This window comes from Daphnia magna, linkage group LG5 (assembly GCF_020631705.1).
Source record: "Daphnia magna isolate NIES linkage group LG5, ASM2063170v1.1, whole genome shotgun sequence".
NCBI classification, from domain to species: domain Eukaryota; kingdom Metazoa; phylum Arthropoda; class Branchiopoda; order Diplostraca; family Daphniidae; genus Daphnia; species Daphnia magna.
This window is the reverse complement of record NC_059186.1, coordinates 7,728,775-7,749,254: the sequence shown is the minus strand read 5'-3', so window position 1 is coordinate 7,749,254 and position 20,480 is coordinate 7,728,775. Positions and strand designations below refer to the sequence as shown.

At 41.1% G+C, this 20,480-nt stretch overlaps 4 protein-coding genes across 6 annotated transcripts; all 4 read left to right on the top strand.

The window, feature by feature from the left end:
* The first annotated feature begins 271 nt into the window (after nucleotides 1-271).
* Nucleotides 272-4,345, top strand: LOC116922890 (ovochymase-1). The gene is made up of 10 exons (XM_032929357.2): nucleotides 272-597; nucleotides 762-882; nucleotides 1,914-2,230; nucleotides 2,456-2,818; nucleotides 2,904-2,992; nucleotides 3,055-3,187; nucleotides 3,269-3,413; nucleotides 3,492-3,637; nucleotides 3,710-3,791; nucleotides 3,871-4,345. The coding sequence occupies exons 2-10, from the start codon at nucleotides 771-773 to the stop codon at nucleotides 3,948-3,950; spliced, it is 1,467 nt and encodes a 488-aa protein (XP_032785248.2). The 5' UTR covers nucleotides 272-597; nucleotides 762-770; the 3' UTR covers nucleotides 3,951-4,345.
* A 1,034-nt stretch (nucleotides 4,346-5,379) lies between these two features.
* Nucleotides 5,380-8,390, top strand: LOC116922872 (transmembrane protease serine 11D). 2 transcript variants are annotated; one of them, XM_045174592.1, is made up of 10 exons: nucleotides 5,380-5,570; nucleotides 5,658-5,795; nucleotides 6,091-6,395; nucleotides 6,511-6,849; nucleotides 6,943-7,031; nucleotides 7,135-7,273; nucleotides 7,367-7,511; nucleotides 7,586-7,725; nucleotides 7,795-7,876; nucleotides 7,944-8,390. In XM_045174592.1, the coding sequence occupies exons 2-10, from the start codon at nucleotides 5,681-5,683 to the stop codon at nucleotides 8,018-8,020; spliced, it is 1,431 nt and encodes a 476-aa protein (XP_045030527.1). In that variant the 5' UTR covers nucleotides 5,380-5,570; nucleotides 5,658-5,680; the 3' UTR covers nucleotides 8,021-8,390. The 2 variants fall into 2 exon arrangements, with proteins under 2 accessions (XP_045030527.1, XP_045030528.1); XM_045174593.1 differs by having other exon boundaries at nucleotides 5,628-5,795.
* A 343-nt stretch (nucleotides 8,391-8,733) lies between these two features.
* On the top strand, nucleotides 8,734-11,592 carry LOC116922915 (trypsin-1). Of its 2 annotated transcripts, none has more exons than XM_045174595.1 (9): nucleotides 8,734-8,992; nucleotides 9,123-9,254; nucleotides 9,701-10,044; nucleotides 10,139-10,227; nucleotides 10,289-10,415; nucleotides 10,478-10,622; nucleotides 10,690-10,829; nucleotides 10,925-11,006; nucleotides 11,075-11,592. In XM_045174595.1, the coding sequence occupies exons 2-9, from the start codon at nucleotides 9,140-9,142 to the stop codon at nucleotides 11,155-11,157; spliced, it is 1,125 nt and encodes a 374-aa protein (XP_045030530.1). In that variant the 5' UTR covers nucleotides 8,734-8,992; nucleotides 9,123-9,139; the 3' UTR covers nucleotides 11,158-11,592. The 2 variants fall into 2 exon arrangements, with proteins under 2 accessions (XP_045030530.1, XP_032785288.2); XM_032929397.2 differs by having other exon boundaries at nucleotides 8,734-9,042.
* A 3,365-nt stretch (nucleotides 11,593-14,957) lies between these two features.
* Nucleotides 14,958-19,947, top strand: LOC116922814 (serine proteinase stubble). The gene is made up of 9 exons (XM_032929252.2): nucleotides 14,958-15,280; nucleotides 17,127-17,401; nucleotides 17,481-18,617; nucleotides 18,692-18,780; nucleotides 18,849-18,984; nucleotides 19,075-19,219; nucleotides 19,281-19,426; nucleotides 19,491-19,572; nucleotides 19,648-19,947. The coding sequence occupies exons 1-9, from the start codon at nucleotides 15,172-15,174 to the stop codon at nucleotides 19,782-19,784; spliced, it is 2,256 nt and encodes a 751-aa protein (XP_032785143.2). The 5' UTR covers nucleotides 14,958-15,171; the 3' UTR covers nucleotides 19,785-19,947.
* Nucleotides 19,948-20,480: the final 533 nt, after the last annotated feature.

The following is a 20,480-nucleotide window of genomic DNA, read 5'->3' as shown; positions in this document are numbered from 1 at the left end:
ATTTGATTCAAATCTTGTTGGTGCTATCCTAAACGAGAAAAAAAAATACAAGTAAAACGATCAATTATTTTATGTACGTTTTACAGTAGCCTCGTTTAAGCTACTTGAAAATGTTTAGAAATTCTTTTTCTTTTAAAAAAAAAAAAAAAAAAAAGAAGGAGGAAGGAAAAAAAAAGAGGGAGGAGGATCTTAGCCAAAAAAAGAAGCAGAAGGTGAGAGAGACCAGTGGCGCCACACTGTCAACCCCTTAAAGAAAGGTGCGCGGTCGGAGCAGTAACTCAGAAGCGGCTCTCTTGTGCGAGGGGGGGGGCAGACTAAGAGCTTTGGAGAAGTTTTTCATTTTCAATTTTTTTGTTTTGTTTTGTTCTTCAGTTTTTCAATCAGTTGGTTTCAAAATCTTGAAAGAAAAAAAAAAAAAAATTATCCTTTGTACTGCGACATTGCCAATCATCAAGTCCGGAGTGGCCAGCCTGAATCCAACTAGACAGGGAAATTCAAAAAACAAAAACGAGGCAGTACCACCTGTTTGCGACCACCTGTTGCTTCCAGTCGAACGGAGAAACTTCTCCGAACACGTGACAACTCAATCCGCTACCGGTATTTTGTTCTACATCAATTTCCTTTTCTTATCGAATTCAAATTTTCGTATTTTTCCTATTCGAAATGTGAATTGTGCTCTTCTAATGTTGATGTGACCAATGAAAATTGACCAACAATCTTATTATCATATTTGTTTTTTTTGGTTTGTTTTTTAACCACAGGCCCTGGCAATGGCCCAAGTTCGTCATTTAACGGCCGCTTTTTTAGCGGTTGCTCTGCTATTTTGCTGCGGCTCGGTCACCGCCCGCGTTTATCAAACGGACGATGCCATCATCGTCGAAGGTAAGAGTCATCCTTTCTTTTAATTATTTAAAAACTCTTCGTATAAAGTTGCGATTCCAAAGAATTTGGCGGTCGAGGCTCCGAGCCCGTGAATAGACTGTCAATTGTTTCGGCCAAAACAGAAAAAAACAAAAAAAAAACCCCATGACAATCGTAGATGCAGAGAACGAAGTAGAAACGAGACTCGAAAGAGAAAGAAATTTTTAGAGAAAAAGAAGATGTTTTGACAGTGATAGCGTAGGTCAACGACCGTCCTGTTCCCAAAGACGAATGGAGAGAAGAAGCAAACGCACGATGAAAAGGAAGGAGCAGAGCCTGAAACCTTGAAAGTGAAATGTGTGCGGTGGTTTTCATAATGGGCCTCCACATCGTCACGGACGGAATATTCCGCCCTTCCTTCCACACAAACGCCCGTCGGCCAAGCCGTTAACAGTCGCCATCAACCGATGCACGACGCCATTTTACCTTCACTCCGGGTTCCCTTTATTCTTTATTTTTTATTTTTTTTTATTAGCTTTTCATCGTTCTCCCATTAAAGGAACTTCTTTAAATTTATTTTTTAAAGAAAAAAAAAAAAATTATGTTGTACGAAACTCTCGTAGTTTTTTGTTTTTTTTTTATAATTTTCCCAAATTCAGAACGAACTGAAACGCTAACAGAAAAAAAAAATGGAAGCAAAACAACCAGTTTCACAACTATATTGACCTGCTACTTTGTTTTTTTTTCGTATATACAAATCATTGGGAATAACTAAAGAGCGAGAGAAACAAAAAAGCCCAGTTGCGACATTATTTTTCCCCGGATGATTATCGATTGTTAGTTTTCTTTTTTTTTAAATTTTTTTATTGAGAGGGTTGGTTGCAATCGACTCTGCCCAAATTAGGAAGAAAGGGCAGGTCATTACTCGTTTTGTTTTCCTGAGCATGACCAAAATAATATGAAATTATTTGAAATGAACTCATTTAACCTTTTATTTGTTATGTTTCTTTGTGTTTTGTTTGTTTTTTTTGTTTTTTTATTCTCCTACGTAGTTGAAAACGCAGGTAGCCGGGAAGGTCGATCGGCCATGAACGATGGCGAGGTCGAATTCCCGTTCCCGTTTCCATTCGCAGAGCAGGGCGACACGTTTGCCGTAGACATTTCAGCCGGCCAGTCTGCCAATCTGCCGAGCAGCAGCAGTTTGTTGGTGTCGGAAAAATCGTGTTTCACCACCGAGGGCCAACTCGGCTCGTGCACGTCTGTTCACGCCTGTTACCCGAAATTCAAGTTGCCCCAGTTGAGTAACCTGGAGACGTGGGTCATCGGCACACGCGGGACGTGTCACTACGTCGAAAGGGACGGCAGACAGGTAAAACAAATATTGACATTAAAAACAAAAATCAAATCAATCTTGTTGTTTAAACTTGAGTAAGAAATGTATGTTTTGTTACGCAATACTCAATTATTGCGGCATTACCAAAGTTCAACGCAAGGCACGTGTTTCTTATGTCGATTGTTACACAAGATTTGAATGGCTTTTTATCGTGAAAGATGACGCCAGAATTGATTGTTTTTTTTTGTTTTTTAAAAAAAGGTTTACGGAGTCTGTTGCGCAAAACAAGTCGCAGCTCCTGAGGGCGTCATTTTCGGCAGCCTTTATGGGACCGTTCCGACCGTTCCAATCAACCCGGATACCGGTCTTCCGCAGCCCAATTTCCCTTGGTGGTTGTACTTTCCGTACAGGCCGAACAACGTGACGACCACCACCACGACGACCACCACCACGACTACAACAACCACAACGACAACAACACCTCCACCTCCGCCGCCGAAAGAAGCTGTCTTCGTCGAAAGCAAAGCTTCATGCGGTGCTGGACCGTTCAAGACGCTGAGCATCGACGAACAGAAGCGCATCGTCGGTGGCACGGAAGCCATTAAGAATTCGTGGCCGGGCATCGTAAGTTATTTCTCATTGAATAGAATTCAATTAACGTAAAGGGAACGATAATGAATTTAAACAAAAATATATTGTGTATTGATAGGTGGCGCTCAAGAATAATGGCCGCCAATTTTGCGGTGGGTCGTTGATGAGTCCCACTCACATCTTGACGGCAGCTCATTGCGTGGCCCAGTAAGATCGTGAAACTTGAATTTAACTTAAACTGCTGTTGATGTTGAATGAATCCGTTTTAGTATGTCGTCGTGGGACGTGGCGCGATTGACCGTGGATCTGGGCATGCACGTCTTGAAGCCGACCAGTGACGCGCAGGTGTCGAAGAAGGTCCGTCGCGTGACCCGTCACAAGGGATTCGATTCCCGGACGCTGGTGAGTAAACGAACCCATTAAAAACTATTGAATCATTGCGCGGACGAACTAATGCGGATTTGAAATTTCGTGGTTTTGCAGTACAACGATGTTGCCATTTTGACGCTGGAATCGCCCGTCTTTTTCACGCAGACGATATCCCCCGTTTGTTTGCCACCGCCAGGTTCCAACGACCAGTACACGGACAAAGACGCGGCCGTCATTGGATGGGGAGCCTTGAAAGAAGGTAAACACTCGATGAAAACTCGCATCTTAAATGATCGCATGTATTTTATTTAAAAAAAAAAATATGATTTCATTTTAGGCGGTGGCCAGCCGTCGGTGTTACAGCAAGTCACCGTTCAGATCATTACCAACGCCAAATGCAAAAGCAGTTACGGTAGCGACGCACCAGGTGGCATCGTCGATCACATGCTTTGCGCTGCTTATCCTGGCAAAGACTCCTGCAGCGTAAGGACGTTTATGATCACGCATGTCTCCTTCGGTCAATCATAACGTATCTTTGAATATTATATGTGACAGGGTGACAGTGGAGGCCCGCTACTCGTCCAATCTTCTCCCGGTTCTCCGTGGATCCAGGCCGGCATCGTCAGTTGGGGAATCGGTATGCGAATTTCAATCGTTTTCTTGTTTAAAATGAAAGAATTATTGAATTGTTTTTGGTTTTTGTTTTCGTTGTTTAGGATGCGCACAACCCAAATATCCTGGTGTCTACGCCAGGGTGACGTCGTTCATGAACTGGATCGGTAAAAACGCCGTCTGAAAGACGCCATTGACTGCATTTCACATCACGAGGGCTGTTCACAGAACATAACACAAGTAAAAGCATTTAACAAGCCCAGTGAAAAACGCACCGGGAGAACATCGCGCAAACATTTCTGTTTCTCTCTCTCTCTTTCTCTACAATTCGATTTGTTGAAATAATTTTTTATGTTATTTGGGGGGGTTTCTATCCATTTAAAACATCCTATTTAATTTCCATATTAAGCCTCCTTGTTTGTTTGTTTGTTTTTGTTTTGTTTTTTTATTTTTTTTTTATGCTACCTTCTGATTCGGCCGACGTTTCGTTTTTTTTTTTTTATGCATTATCCAATGTCGTGATATGAGATGTTGATTTCTTATCCCAAAATTAAACCATTAAAAAAACGGTCAACTATATCCAATCGTCATCTATACTCATTTCATTTCATATAGTTTTCCTTTGACGTTGAGTGTTGCCGTCACTGCGTCACTTCGAGTTTCGACGTTTGCATTCAAATTGTTCTAGGATATTTGGCAGGTGCTTTGAAGCCCCGAATTTTGCGTCCAAGCGCGCCGTTCAAACCGGCCAACGGCCTCGTTATATTTGGAAGGCGACCAACATTTTGTTCTTGTCGCAACAGCGGGCATTCGGTCATCGCCGTTATAGGATAGCGAGAACACAAGCACAAATCTTCACGTAGTATATGTACAGTACACGTTAAAAACAGAAACGAATAAATTGTGTAACGGGCGTGGCACCAACTCGTAACGATTTCCGCATCGTTTCCATAAAAAAACATGACCTCATGTTTGCAAACAATTTCCTGCGTGTACAGAAAAGCCTCGAGGAAGAAGCGCAGCAATGAAATTAATGAGAAATTTAAAAGAAAAAAAGCTTTCCCAACAGCTAACGCGTGTTCTTTCTTTCTTTATATACCCCGCCATTCATGTCGCCCGTATTCCATCTGAAGAATAATGCGTTTTTTGCCTGACCCCACCGTACATGGAAAAGCGCCTTTGGACGTCATTTGAATATACGAAAAGAACTTGGCAATAGACCAGCCAATAATCTTTGGATCGAAGAATTGTGTTCGACGTTCCGTATACAGACTACGTAATGTCGAGTATTGTAGAGGCTATAAGGATCATCCATCATCTATATTCGACTGTCGAATGTCAGCGAAATTGCACACACAATTTCAGACGTTATATGCGTACTACTGGAATCCTCTAAAAGGCAATGACTATCACGTCCTTGATGCTATTGGTGGATCTTGGCGATTTTTTTTCCCTCCCGCTTGGCGTCAATGGGATGATAAGAAGAAGAAAACAAAACCTGTCTTGCCCGTAACCAAGTATAGGAAATTATGCATGCAAATTTTGATCGCCCAAGATTTTATATCCAACTGGCGTCGTTTCGATGTTCGACTTCTTAATGCCACAAAAATTCAAGAGAGGCAGCCACTAAGAAAGTGAACTCTTCTGCGAGAGGGCGACTCATCGAGCTCCTATAAATTTGTTGTTTTTCCATTTTCAAATCGAGGCGTATTCAAATTCGAATATTTGCATACGCGAATTTATCGCTATAATTAACGCAAAAGTCTTTATAACTAAACCTTGGATACAGCAGCTCTTGTTACCGGTATCAAATTGATTTGTCTTTTTCTAATGAATTGCTATCACCTCCGTGTTATAACAGCTTATTTGCATTTTGTCTTTGGTTGGACAGAATTACACGAGAAAACTTTGGCAATGACTCCAACTTATTGCTCACTAATTGCTGCATTCATAGCAGCTACTCAGCTACTAAGCTCCGGCTTTGCCAGCGGTCGGGTTTATCAAACGGATGATGCCATTATTATGGAAGGTATAACGAGTCCACGTTCGTTTTGTGTTGTTGTTTTTTCCCTTTGTTTTTTTGGTTTTGGCTTCCAAGTTGTTGCCTCTTGCGTTGTTTTCTCAAAAGAAGCTTACGGCTATTTTGTTTTGAGGATATATAGAAGGCAAGAGAACGACATAACAAAAAGTAAACCCGTTTCCCAAAGCCTTCTGACTCTTTTTGGTGGATTGCCGAAGCGAAATGCCAGCGCCATTTCCTTTAACTGATGGGCATTGAAATTTGTATTTTTGTATTTTAATTTCATTGCATTTTTAATTCCAAGATGACGGATATGTAGACCCAGCGTTTTTACAAGAAGATCAACTGACCAAAGATGACGTCCACGCTAAAATCCCGCATCCCTTCCTGTTGGGAGACACAGCACATTCCATCGTCCAGCCCTGGGCTTTTCAGGAAAAGACTAATGTCATGGCGCAATCTTCGTGCTTTACGACAGAAGGGAAATTTGGTTCTTGCACATCGTTTCGTTCTTGTTATCGAAATTCCGAATCGTCCGAAGTGAACCCGTTGACCCGGCAAATGAGTAAACGCAGGACGTGCCGTTACGTCGGGAATGACGGCAAACAGGTGATACAACGTTCCAGCACCTTAAATGCAAACAAAAATTTGAATTTAAGTATATAAACTGAATGATAGAAAAAAACAAAAAAACAACAACAACAAAACAATGTGTTTTTATTAGGCAGATGGAGTCTGTTGTTCAATGCCAACGATCGACGACAACGATGCGGTTAGCGGTGGTGGTCGTCGAACTATACCCATGGTTACACTCTACGATGGTTATGATAGTTTAGTGCAACCTTACTTGATGGCTTCATGGTTGCATTATCCCTACTGGCGAGTCGTTGTCCCGACGAATCCGGTGGCAACAGGCAAGAGCGTTCCGGTTTGGCAGACGGCCTCGGGTCAACGTGATACGAAACAATCCAGTTGCGGCGCCGGGCCTGCCAAAACCTTGAGCCTCGACGACCAGCGAATTGTCGGAGGCAATAACGCCATTAAAAATTCCTGGCCGGGCATTGTGAGTTTTTGGTTTTTGTTTTTGTTTTTTTTAATGATAATTGCGAAATTCCGGAAATGTGAACGAGCCGCGTTTTTTTTTTTTATGTTTCAGGTGGCGTTGAAATTGAATGGCCGTTTCCTGTGTGGTGGATCTTTGATTTCGAGCGATAAAATCTTGACAGCAGCTCATTGCCTATCCTTGTAAGATGATTCAGTGCGTTGCCACATTTCAAAATTTGTGTTTTTTTTTTAAATTCAAAATGCGTTAACAAATGATCTTTTGTCTCTATTTGATTTGCCTTAGCTGGTCGATGCTATTCCCCCGGATGTCCGGGCTGTCTGTTGAACTGGGCATACATACGGTGAACCCGAAGAGTGACGCCCAGCTGACACGGAGGGTCATCCGCGTCGTCCGGCACCTCGGGTTTAATTCAAACACTTTCGTCAGTATTTCTCATCTCCCATCCACCCCATCAAACTAAACAAATTAATTTCTTGCTTCGATTGAATTTTCGCTTGTTTTCCGGTTTTTATAGAGGAATGACATAGCAATCCTTACGTTGGAGTCACCGGTGACGTTCACGTCAAGCGTATCCCCGGTCTGTTTGCCAGCGCTTGGTTCTAATGACAAGTACATCAATCAAACTGCCACAATCCTCGGATGGGGAACTACGCAACAGAGTCCGTCTTTAAAATAGACTGCGTTTAGTTATGAAGCAACGCTAATTTATTGAATCAAATATTTCAAAGTTTAGATGGAAAAAAGGCGTCGGTTCTGCAACAAGGCGCTGTCCAAATCCTCGACAATTCCCAATGCAAGAAACAATATCAAGCTGAAAACGAAATTGTGGATCATATGCTCTGCGCCGCTGCTCCCAGGACAGACTCTTGTCAAGTAATGTTACGACATCTTCTTTCAATTTCATTTGAACGACATTGATTTTTTTTGAATTATGGATAATAGGGTGACAGCGGTGGACCGCTACTCGTTCAAGCGGCGCCCGAATCTCCTTGGACACAGGCAGCCATCGTTAGCTACGGCATTGGTATGTTTAAGGAACATGTTCGTATAGTGATTGTCACTTCATTTGCATGATTGGATTGATATATTAGGCTGTGCCGATGAGAGATATCCGGGCGTCTATACTAGAGTGACGTCATTCTTGACGTGGATTCGCAGGTACATGTGAACGATGGAGATTTAAATTCACGCTCTCTAATTGGAAATGTATCAGGGACCGTTTGGAACTTTGATTGTTCATCCTTTCCGATTGCCAAATGATTCGTTTAGTTTGATTTTGATTTCAATTAATGTATAATGAAAAAATGCCGTTGAATTTCCTTCATTTGTGTCTCGCAATCTCACGATTCATTTCAAACCAATAATTAAAAGGTGAGGCACGTGATTTCCTTTGACATTTCATTAATCGTTGAAATAGTTGTTGTCTATTCACGTTTCAATTCCCCGCAAAGTTTGGTCAGTTGACAAATTGTATAGACGGCGGTCCAGGGTAATTGTGCTGCCCCATAAAAAGACCAAATAAAAATAAGAATACTGAATTACAAACGAGTATTGCGGAAAGACAAAAAACAACGCTATTATGTAGAATGCTGCCCTGGACAAGGAAGTTAAAAAAAACCGTTTAGTGGTAGTTCTACCCGTTTGAAGAGGTATAATAATGTAGATAATTCAAGCTCTGATGAGGCTACGAAACAAGTAGAGAAAAGGCAGTGCTGTATGCAAAACAGAGTAAAAACGTAAGGCATAAATCATTATTTTAAGTAGTTGTGAAAACAAGTTTCTACTGGGCACAGCCGGAACTGAACGCAAAGAAGAAGGGAAAAAAAAACAAACAGTGGCGCCACGCTTAGGCCAAAAATAAAGAGCCTCTTCAAAAGAATAGCAGTCTAGCAGTATATAAAGTCAGATGCGACTTTCTTGTGCGAATGGTCGGCCGGTGTTGAGTTTGAAATTCAAAATAATAAATCAAATAATTGTGTGGAAAACCGGTCTCCCGTCATCCAATCAAAATAGTTTCGATTTTCGCCGGCGAGCAATCGATGATCAGTCGTTCAAACAAAGAGACCTGGCAAGCTGAAAAGTCCAAAACATATACAGGATATACAGCTGATCGGCTTCAGTCTTCGTGATACTTTGCTCTGTGAGCTTTCGGCATTTTCTTTTTCTCTTCATTTTCTCTTGATTTGGACGGTATTTTTGTTCTTCTTTTGCAAAGATGTTACGCAATCTGACCGGATGGTTTTGTTTGTCTTTTTTTTCTTTCCCGACAGGACGCCCAAGCTCGTCCATGACTCGATTGCGTCCATTGGTGGTTTTGTTTTTAGTGGTCACGCTGTTGCTGAGCTGTCACCCGACTAGCAGCGGACTAGTCTATCAAACAGAAGATGCCATTGTTGTCGAAGGTAAGAAAGAGGCTGGTTTTTCCTTAAGGTTAAATTCCGATTGCGAACAATTGCGATGAATTGAACGAGTGACGAGCGAGTTTTGACCGTGAGGCCGTGACGTCAATTGGCTGTTGAATCTTCACGAATACTGGCAAACAATAATAGTCTAACAAAGAACGAACAAGACAGTGCGAACGATTGCCTAAAGGACAACACGTCTGGGTTGATGACCGTCTGATTCCCGTGACGAATAGAGAGTCAAAGCAGAAGGATGAATGAAAAGAAAATAAGCAGACAAATGTCAATGTGTCTCGTTCACCAAAATATCATGACGCAGGCATCGTGAAAGGAAACCAGGTTGATCGGTCGTCCTCGCAAATTACACCGATTCAAACAAAACTAATTAACGCATATCTTATCATTTTCATTCATTAATGGACGTATGTGATTGTGGCGTTTTGCAGTCGAAGATATTGGACTTGATCGACAGGACGTATCTAAAAACGATGCTGAAACCACTACCGTCTCGGCTGAAGAACAGACCACCTTGTTAGCCAACAACAGCGATGACAACCAGTTGATCTATTTGACGAGCAGCACTTTCACCAAGGCCAATGAATGGATTAATGTCACGACGACTACGATGATGACCACCAGCGAGGCAACGACAACGCTAAAACCCCCGCTCGTTGAAGCCGCCATTTTTGCCGATTCCCAATGCGGAATCGGACCTGCCAAAACGTTAACGATCGAGGAGCAACGCATCGTCGGTGGAACTGAGGCCGTCGAAAACTCATGGCCGGGCATCGTGAGATAATTAATTCATGAATTAATTTTTTTAATAATTAATGTTTGTGATTATAAAAAATTAAGAGTGGCTTTATGTTTGTCGATTTGCACAGGTAGCGCTGAGGAAGAATGGAACGTTCATCTGCGGGGGTTCGCTGCTTTCACGGACTAAAATCCTAACGGCGGCTCATTGCATAGCTACGTAACAAGCGTTATGAATTTGAGAATGTGTCAGGTCATGTTATACAGATCGATCTGTTTAGGATTTCTCTCAGGGAGGTGAAATTGTTGACCGTAGACCTGGGCATTCACGTTCTACTGAACCAAGCAGCGGTGACAAAGAGGGTCAAACGAATGACACGTCACAGGAGATTTAATTCCAGAACATTTGTGAGTACTTATAGGAATAATTTCGAAAAAAATCAAGTGTCCCGATTTGCATCGTTTCGCAGTACAGCGATATCGCCATCTTGACATTAGAATCACCTGTGGAATATTCAGAGACCATTTCGCCAGTTTGTTTGCCGTCAGCAGATTCCAACGAGAAATACGTTGACAAAGATGTCACCATCATTGGATGGGGAAGTCCGATTGAAGGTAAACAATCCATCATTTGAGAACGATGTTGACGTTAGTTAAACATTTGTCCTTTTTATTTTCCCAGGTGGGTTTCATTCACCCGTCCTACGACAGGTGACTGTTCAAGTGATGACTAACGCCAAATGCCAGAAATTTTATGCTGGCAAAGACAAAATCTTCGATCACATGATGTGCGCTGCAGCTCCTGGCAAAGATTCGTGTCAGGTACGTTATTAGTTGGCCACAGTATTCGGTTATTTATTATTAATTCTATAGCGTTCATTTTGAGAGAATAACGTTATTCGTTGATCATTTCGCAGGGGGATAGTGGTGGTCCGTTACTCGTCCAATCGTCGCCTGGATCTACGTGGATCCAAGCCGGCATCGTCAGTTGGGGAATCGGTATAATAATATTAAATTATTTATGATGGTCTATACAATAATATGCACCACATGTCATTCTATAACAGGATGCGCCAGGCTTGAATATCCCGGTGTTTTTATAAGAGTGTCATCCTTTTTGAACTGGATCCGGAGACACATGCGTTCGTGAATTTCTTCTTGGGCTGCACATACATTTCTAATGTGTCTATAACTCAAACATAACACGCATTCAAATTGGAAACCACGGTGAAAGACAATATGATGAGGGATCTGTTCTTTCATCAATGCTGTTCATATATGATCCACAAGTGTTATTCACAACTATATGCATTATATTGTTTGCAATGAATCTATCTATGCGATCAGCTGAACCAGCTACTATAAAGTTCAGTTGAATTTCATTCTTTTATATAGGACAAGGTCTTCACATTCATCTATTAAAATTAAGTCACTATCCATTCAGTCTTGCTGGAGGTCTATGATGAGTCTTTGTTGTCATATCGTGCAGTATCTTTATCATTGGCCGTGAACCCAGGCAACACACTTAAATCTAGAACAAAATAGATGACATGATTTCGTTTTATTTAAAAAACGGCACAATTAACGACAAAAGTAATATTTTTTTCCGACCCAGCGTTCAAATTTGGGTGTAACAGTTTAAGTTTTATTGAATTCCAAGTTAAAATGTTGAAAGCCGATTATTTTTTTCGCGAAAAAGTCGGGCTAATATTCAATTGTAATAAAATAAAATAAATAGAAGTCCTACATAAAAACAAATAGCAGTTTTTTATGCATATATAATTATATATACGTACATACTAATCATTCATAGTTTTCTATATTTTTGAGTAATTAAAAAGAAAATGAAAAAAGTCGGGCTTCCTTTGTCGGGCTTAATTTTTTAAGTATCAACATTTGCTGAAAAAATTGACCTCTCCTCGAATTTTTTCATTTTCAGCATCACAAAAATGCACTTTGTTTTCATGTGGGACTTCTACTTTTTGAGTAATTACAATTCAAAAGGAATTAGCGCAATATATACTACTTTGCTTGCGTTTTATTAAAAAACGACATAATTAACGGGAACACTAATCTTCCAGCCGAAATCAGCGTTTAATTTCGAGTATAACGCGTGTCTTTTTATTGAATTCCAAGAGATGTCATTTTTTGCAGATTTTGGCGAAAGTGGGAAGGCTATACCCTTCCCACTTTTTCAATTTTGGCCAAATTTCAAATTTTGCTCAAAATACATGATTTCGATTCAGAATTGAATGATAAGCACGGGAATTAAGTTTATTTTTCGGTTGGCCTTATAGTTTTTAAAATAAACGTAAAAAAACAAAAACTTAAGATGGCCGCTAACAGCACTTTATTTTATTTTATTTTGAAAACGGCTAATTTAACAAGAAAACTAATGACTTAATCGAAATCAGCGTTCAATTTTGATTATGACCAGTGATTTTTGTCGAATTCCAAGAGATGTCGTTTTTTGCAGATTTTGACAAAAGTGGGAAGGCTAACCCTTCCCACTTTTTCATTTTTGACCAATTTTCAAATTTTGCTTAAAACACATGATTTCCACCCAGAATTGAATGCTTATCACGAAAATCAACTTTATTTATCAATTGGCCCGATCGATCTTTTTTTAACTTAACGTAAATATAAAATTTAGTTGGGGAGCTAACCACAATTTTGTGTGTGTGTTTTTTCTTTTAATCGGCTGATTTAAAGAGAAAAACAATTACTTTAAACCGCTATCAAAAACTTCGCGATCACTGGGACCCATCGAATCTATTCAGGAGCAGGTTGCCGCGATTCAATAGCAACCAGGACCGAACCCTATCGTGAACTTCGCGAACGGAGTGAGGGCCCCTAGTAATCAAGTTTTGTATTACTGTTACCCATGAACGTGGATGTATACGTCTCGTTCGATGATGTCTATCAGAATAAATTATATCGAGCATTCAAGTGCATTGAACTTGGATTAACGACTAACGTTGACATTAAAACTCGATGCTTATAATTGGCGGTTAAAGATAAGATAAACCTCATTGGCGTCCGGGAAAATAGAAAAATGCAGCCTTGTTCTATAGTTTAATTTTTAGCAATTTGCACTCGTTAGATAACATAAACGTGTTGTGAAATTGTTTTGGGCGATAAGCATCATTACTTCTCATCACATCCGCGGAATTATTATTTTATAAATGTATTTTATACGTCGATAAACGTGGGGTTTTATTATTAGTTGTGCTAAGACATTATACTTTTTGTCATAAACCCATTGACCCATAGTCCTTTCCGTTTCGTCACACCTCACGTGTTTCACAAAAGAACAGGAGCATCGCGGTTGTTCACCCAATAACGTAGCTTACGACAGGCGTGCGTGCTATATTCAATTAAATGTAATCAAATGAAAATAACGAGATACATTTTGCGTACGGGCTATACTCTTCGTCTTGATCTTCGGTAGCGAGGCATTTGATTTGAAACACAAAGTCGAAAAAATCAAATGTTACGCCCAAAAATGTTAAGAATTTTGTATTATTTTAAATGGTGGACTATTAATTGTCATTTAATCAAATTTAGTTGCTATAAGTATAAAAGATGCTAAAAACCCCTTTTGCCTTTAGAGAATCTTGTGGGTAATGCTGTTTGGTTTGATGGAATAAAAGTGCAGGTGTAGTGCAATCGATTAACGACTTCAAAAAGCCACCCAAAACTTGATGTCATTCGACCGTTAAACCCAACCGGTTAATAGGTGTATATACGATACTCGAAATTCAGCGAAACATGAACTTCTCTTGAATTACTTGGTGGGTCACGGTCGTCGGCGTTATAGGACGGCTGTTCCAAGTCCTATATCAGTCGAACGGAATTAAGGAAACTCGTAAAAATAAAATTCAATATAAAGTTGTTGTTCGAATTTGTTTTTCAATTAATATATATCCTATATAAATATATTTTTTAATTCTTCGTGTTTAAAAGGATCATCTCGTTTGTTCAGCCGAGCATTTTTATGTACCACGTTGGGTGGTAGGAAGGGCGGGGGTTTTGTATACCTTTATGCTTTATGTGTGAATAATAGCGTTGGTCAGTCTCGTTAACTATGTACGTAACGAACATTTCGCATTGACTTCCTCTTTCGAATTTGATGGCCCGTTTTTCACATATACTGTCGTTATCAAGCAGATGTTGACTCATGGGAAAAAATCTTGTTCTTTATCCAGAACGTATTTTTTAGAAGATAATCAAAAGAAACGTCTTGTGTTGGCCAACATGTAGTTGGATAAACTTATCTCCTATTGTTTTGGAGGTATTTATTATTATTTTTTAACACCAAAACATTCAAGGTTTGGTCATTGAATGGTTATACATTATCAACACGCCATCACGCAACATAAATGCAGTTACGATTGATGAAACATTTAAAACTTGATCGGAATTCCATGGGAACTAGACTGGATAGCTATTTCTGCTTTCAGAGTAGGTCACTTCGATATATTCTATAGAAAATTGAGAACAAGGATGATCTTGAATCATCTCATCCATCTGGTCAACTTACAGCTCTGGAACAAGCTCGTCCTTAGCAGTTAATGCAGACCGATAGAATGGGTAACACTCCCAGCGGTTAGATTTAACTGGCGGAATAATCATCACGATCTTGCAAATCATTTAATGCTCTATGACCCCATGCACGAAGACATATTTGAAAAAGCCTTTCTCTCAATGAAGAATGTATTGTCAATGACTATAAACAAGTCCCCGTATGGGAAATGGATCTGGGAATCTCTCGGAGGAAGGAGGTGTCGGAAAAAACCCGAAAAAAAAAATTGAACGGACGCAGATGGCGCCAGCCCAACTTGTCGGTTGACGGAGGGAGGGGGTTCTTAAGAAAATATCGTTATCAATATAAAAAAAAAAAGGAAAAAAAAAAGGGGGGTGGAATAAGATAAAGAGAAGACGCTGTCGTGGTGGTACGCAGAAGCCGAACATATTCGGTTGAGTTCGGTACCATTATTGTAAATGTTTCTCGTCCATCGTACCCGTTTTTAACACTGAGTATAACTTATAGCTTGAATTCATTCGATACGAGCTATCATTTCGCCTGTTGCATCGAAACCAAAAGTCACATCGACGGATGAAGGTGGACTCTGAACACCTGAGAATATAGAAAACATCCGACATGGGCAACAATCGCCTGTTTAGTTTGCTACTCATTTTGGCTATCGCCTACCAAGCAAATCTGGTCTCTTGCCGCATCTACCAAACCATCGACGCCATCATCGTTGAAGGTAATACAGAATTTCCATTCACACCTATAGATTTAACCCGTTTCACGATACACATTTAATGGTAGGCTACACGATGAACTGAGTTATTGCCAAACACTGTACAGAAAACAAAATTATCCTTTGTAACCATGTCTCAAAATTATGCCCGGCTCAGACGGGCAGTTTCTTTAAGTAAACTTAAACCAACGATTGACAACTCGTTTATTCACAGCTGAAAATGTCGGAGATGATGCGATATATTCCCCGAATTAGTGATGCGCTATAGTTTAGTGACTGTGTTATTACCTTATACTTAAATTCAATTACGTTGGGGAACATCCTTTGAAAGATCCGCACGAAATTTGATAACAGTTATAGGTATGCAAATCAACTGTGGTTTTGTGGACAGTTAGACAGCGGTCATTTTCAGTTGTTTGCTTTTAATTGCATTCGTGTTTTTTTTCCTTATTTGCTTTCTGTCCAAATCTCCAAGCGTGCGAACCAAATGTCACCATGGTTACAGTAAACAACAACTTCAAGAGGTCATCGACCGATTCCATTTCATTTAGCAACCAACAAGTTGCACAAGTGAGAGACAGATGGGGTTTGTAAATAAACGATGTACAAAATCACGCAAAAAGCCATCAGGAACGAATGAAGCTCTTCAATAACGTTACACAACATTATATACAAGGACATCAATCCGATAACCTTAAATGTCTAGCCTACCGTTATCTTTCACGCACACAGACTAATTCCAAGGCAAGTCGAGAACATGAAAACTATCTTAATTGTGCATCTTAGAAAACAACCTATTTTTCGTTTTCCCGTTAGACGTTAAGCGCTATAGGCTAACTTAAGGCTTAATTCCCAGATACCGTGTCCATTCGCCGAACGTTTTTGCGAATGGGAATTTGTTGTTTACGAGCACGTTCACTTGTCGTTTGGCGTCTTTCCAATGTATATAAAATCCAATACTAATTGGCTTGTGATTGTATGCAGTATACCCAACAGAGTGTCGGTAACACACTTGCAATTCTTCAATTTTGAATTGTGTATTTGCATATTTTCCGGTTGGTTATAGCTCGTCACACGCACAACTCACACGACTGCTAGCGTTTTTTTGTTGTTGTACACGGTTACATGGCCAACACCTTAACCTTGACAATGAACGTACATTCCGTTTCGGTTCTGCTGGTACCAACGATGCATCACGGTCCTCCTTTATGTTGGCACTAGTTTTATTTTTTATTTTTTCTAATGGACACAGTAAGAGACAATTAGGGAACACTAAAAGAAATCTGATTTATGCAAACAAGTAGAAGCATTTGCATGAACACGAAACGACAGAACCGAAGAATCTATAGCAATCAGGAAAAACTGGATAAAGAACTAAATTCCACATTTAAGACAAAAAAGATTCCCAAATAAACAAGTTTATTTTCGCCAGTCGGAGAAGGAAAGAAAAAACACTAGTCGATATACTATAGAGATAACTAAACGTGGACTTAAACTGGCAAGGTTTGCAAGTGTTTGCGGGAAAAAAAAGAGTCAAAGAGACAGAGAATATAGTCCATCTAAGGCTTTTTGCATATATCTTTTTACTGCTGTCAGTGTTTTGTGCGATTTGCAACCATCTCGTATCTCATTTGACTTTGCTGTCCGACATCTGATATTCACCTATGCATCCACTTTTGGAAACACGGGACTTGACAAGTGTAGTATAACATCAAGTTTTTCCGTGTAACTTTGTTTCGCACATTTCTATTTGAAATGAGAAACACAAACGAAATTTAGAAGCAAAAACCTTTTCTATCTATATCCTTTTGGACGTAGTCTTGAATGCAAAAAATGTTGTTACTTGTAGCCGATGAAGTTCCGGATCGTGTAGTGCGATCGGCCGTCTACGACAATGAAGAAACAGATTTGGTGGCCGAGTACCCTCCGTCCGACCAGCTCGCTCTGCCCAGCAACACTTGGCTGGAAGGACGATCCTGTTGGACCATAGATGGCACCTTGGGTACATGTGGCTCCATCCAGGATTGCTACCCAAACATTAGATTGCACGGATCGAGTGTGGCTGAGAAGTGGATCATAGACGCGCGAGGCAGTTGCACTTTCGCCAAATCCAATGGCAAACAGGTAATTTTTATTCGCAAAGATTTGCATCAAAGAATCATATGCAAATGATTTTATGTCAATTGTGGTAAAACCTATGTAGTTTTATGGGCTGTGTTGCGCAAGACAAACCGCAACGACTAATACGACGGTGGCGATTTCGGAGATCCCAGTTGTAGACGTTGATCCGATCACCGGTTTGCCCGTCGGAACGTTTCCCTGGTGGGAGTATTTCCCTTTCAATCCGTTGACGACGACCACACCGAGACCTACGACGACGACCCCGCCAACTACAACGTCAACCCCAGCGCCTTACTCCGATATTTCATTGCTTTGCGGCACGGACGGTATTCCGACTGTTCCGATCGATCCACTTACCGGCCAACCGGACCCTACTTTCCCTTGGTGGTTGTGCTTTCCTTTTTGGCAAAAAACGACGACGACTTCAACGACGACGACAACCACCACAACAACAACAACTCAACCTACAACAACAACTACGACTCCAACTACAACAACAACTCCCACCACAACCACAACTCCTACCACTACTACAACGCCCACTACAACAACAACTCCTACCACAACAACAACGCCCACTACAACAACAACTACTGAACCCCCTACTACAACTACCGAACCTACCACCACTACTACTGAACCGACTACAACTACCACTGAACCGACTACAACTACCGCCGAACCAACCACGACTACCACTGAACCGACTACAACTGCCACCGAACCAACCACGACTGCCACTGAACCAACCACAACTGCCACCGAACCGCCTACAACTACAACAGAACCTCCTGTCACTGAGCCGCCTACAACAACCGTTGTACCCACAACGACAGAAGCTCTCACTACCACTAGCGAACCCACTACCACGGTAGCCATGACCACACAGGCTGAACTCACTACCACCACCACTGAACCTCCTACCACCACAATGGAACCTACCACTACAACAACGGAGACCATCACTACAACTACCATGGCTGCCACCACTGCTATGCCTACAATTACAACAGCCATTCCAACAACGACTAGTAGCGAACCCCCATCAACCACGACCACAAGCCCAACTACGACTACTGAACGTACCACGACAACAGCTAAACCGGTATCGATAAACGTAGAGGGTTGCGGCGTTGGACCTTACAGATTGGGGCCGTATGACGAGCAAGACCGCATCATCGGCGGAACGGATGCTATCAAGAATTCGTGGCCATTTGCTGTAAGTTTTCATGCTCATTTTGTCTAATGTATTCCACTCCTTCCAATCAATCAATCGATTTTCTCGTCCATCAGGTGGCTATTTTCAATAATGGGAAGCAGTTCTGCGGTGGCTCTCTCATCGATCCACTTCACATTTTAACAGCGGCCCATTGTGTGGCTCAGTAAGTCCTCCGAATTCTATCATTTGAAATCTCACAAATTTCTCATTGTTTTGTTTAAAACGATGCAGTTTGTCTTCGTGGGACATTCCTCGATTGGAAGTTATGCTGGGAATGCACGTCTTGAAGCCCAGCATTGATCCCCAGGCGTTGAGGAGGAAAGTCAAACGAGTGACCCGCCACAAAGGATTCGATTCAAAGACGTTGGCAAGTTGCTCATTTCAATTCACAGTTTTCTTTCAACTAATTCCTGCTCCCAATTCGACACTTGAATTCGAAAAAAAACTGGTTGGATAGTATAATGACATCGCAATCATCACGCTGATCTCGCCTGTGACGTACGGACCGACCATCTCGCCCATCTGTCTGCCCACCACGACTTTCTCTACGACGTACGCCGGAAAGGAAGCCGTTGTTGTCGGATGGGGTTCACTCAAGGAAGGTATGGCTTGATGTAGCACAAACGTTCCAGAGGACAGGCAATGTATAACATATTCTACAAGGTGGCACCCAACCAAACGTTTTGCAGCAAGTGACCGTACGGATCAAGTCGAACGCCCAATGCAAAAAGGATTATGGAACAGATGCACCGGGAGGCATCGCTAATCACATGCTCTGTGCTGGAACAGCTGGCAAAGACGCATGCAGTGTAAGAGCGTTTTAAGACTTATACTGGAACATTTTCACGTATACAATGTGGTCGATTTATCCAGGGGGATAGCGGAGGTCCTCTAGTCATCCAGGCGGCTCGTGGCGCTCCCTGGGTCCAGGCCGGCATCGTTAGCTGGGGAATTGGTGATCAATGTTTAATATTATTATTAAAAACGACGAATGAAATTGTTATTATTGAAATCTTATGTTACAAAAAAGGGTGTGGCCAAGCCCAATATCCAGGAGTTTACACGCGGACGGCTTCTTTCATGAACTGGATCAGAACGAATGCGCAGTTTGGAGATGAGGAAGTGAAACGTGCCTCTATTATACAGCCCTGGAGCAAACTCTTCTGAATCCACATCAGCATTTTCCATCCATTTTTAACAGCCCCATTAATTTATTTCTCTTAACTGGCAAAATAATCATACTAGCTATTCTGATTCTCGGTACAGCACAATCAATCTTTTTGCAATCACGTTAACGGGTATAAAATACATCTCGTTTATGGACTAAGAACACCAACAGAGCATTTGAATTACAGGTTTGTTTTGATTTTGTCTGTGTGCCTGTGTGTGTGTTGCTTGCAATGAGCTTTCATTACTTAGACGGTGTGCCAATGCCGACCGGTTATTTCCACTTTTCCAGACTCGGTTCTCTTACAAATTCTTGTTTCTATGGAGAGAAATAACGCATCAGAGGAGAGACAAGAGATAAATTATTAGTTTATACACGTGACGCTTTTGCTATATGCAAAGTGAATGCGAATACCCAAAGGCGAAAGAAGCCAAATCGACAACGATGTCTTATTCCTCTGATCTACTTCGAATGATCTGATCTAAATCTAGTTGGAATACGTGAATATTTTGACGAATTTTGATCGGACACTTGAGGTTGAATGGAGAACCTTGTTCCTATAACTGGGGCAGGGCTGAACAAAGCCACCAGCTATATAACAGAGTTCCTTATACTTCGCAAAGGCAAAAACAAACAAAACAAGTTTTTTCTTATTCACGAAAGGTATTTTTGCTCCTGGAATTTCTCGAGGCTTT

What these genes read in the sequence shown, in the direction of transcription:
- LOC116922890 (XM_032929357.2), top strand. Translation starts at nt 771, where the DNA reads ATGGCCCAAGTTCGTCATTTAACGGCCGCTTTTTTAGCGGTTGCTCTG. An exon ending in GCAGCTCATTGCGTGGCCCA is followed by an intron (nt 2,993 to 3,054) that starts GTAAGATCGTGA and finishes AATCCGTTTTAG; the next exon opens with TATGTCGTCGTGGGACGTGG. An exon ending in CATCGTCAGTTGGGGAATCG is followed by an intron (nt 3,792 to 3,870) that starts GTATGCGAATTT and finishes TTCGTTGTTTAG; the next exon opens with GATGCGCACAACCCAAATAT.
- LOC116922872 (XM_045174592.1), top strand. Translation starts at nt 5,681, where the DNA reads ATGACTCCAACTTATTGCTCACTAATTGCTGCATTCATAGCAGCTACT. An exon ending in TGATGCCATTATTATGGAAG is followed by an intron (nt 5,796 to 6,090) that starts GTATAACGAGTC and finishes TTTAATTCCAAG; the next exon opens with ATGACGGATATGTAGACCCA. An exon ending in CCAGGACAGACTCTTGTCAA is followed by an intron (nt 7,726 to 7,794) that starts GTAATGTTACGA and finishes TATGGATAATAG; the next exon opens with GGTGACAGCGGTGGACCGCT.
- LOC116922915 (XM_045174595.1), top strand. Translation starts at nt 9,140, where the DNA reads ATGACTCGATTGCGTCCATTGGTGGTTTTGTTTTTAGTGGTCACGCTG. An exon ending in AAAACTCATGGCCGGGCATC is followed by an intron (nt 10,045 to 10,138) that starts GTGAGATAATTA and finishes CGATTTGCACAG; the next exon opens with GTAGCGCTGAGGAAGAATGG. An exon ending in ATGGGGAAGTCCGATTGAAG is followed by an intron (nt 10,623 to 10,689) that starts GTAAACAATCCA and finishes TTATTTTCCCAG; the next exon opens with GTGGGTTTCATTCACCCGTC.
- LOC116922814 (XM_032929252.2), top strand. Translation starts at nt 15,172, where the DNA reads ATGGGCAACAATCGCCTGTTTAGTTTGCTACTCATTTTGGCTATCGCC. An exon ending in CCAAATCCAATGGCAAACAG is followed by an intron (nt 17,402 to 17,480) that starts GTAATTTTTATT and finishes AAACCTATGTAG; the next exon opens with TTTTATGGGCTGTGTTGCGC. An exon ending in GATTCGATTCAAAGACGTTG is followed by an intron (nt 18,985 to 19,074) that starts GCAAGTTGCTCA and finishes CTGGTTGGATAG; the next exon opens with TATAATGACATCGCAATCAT.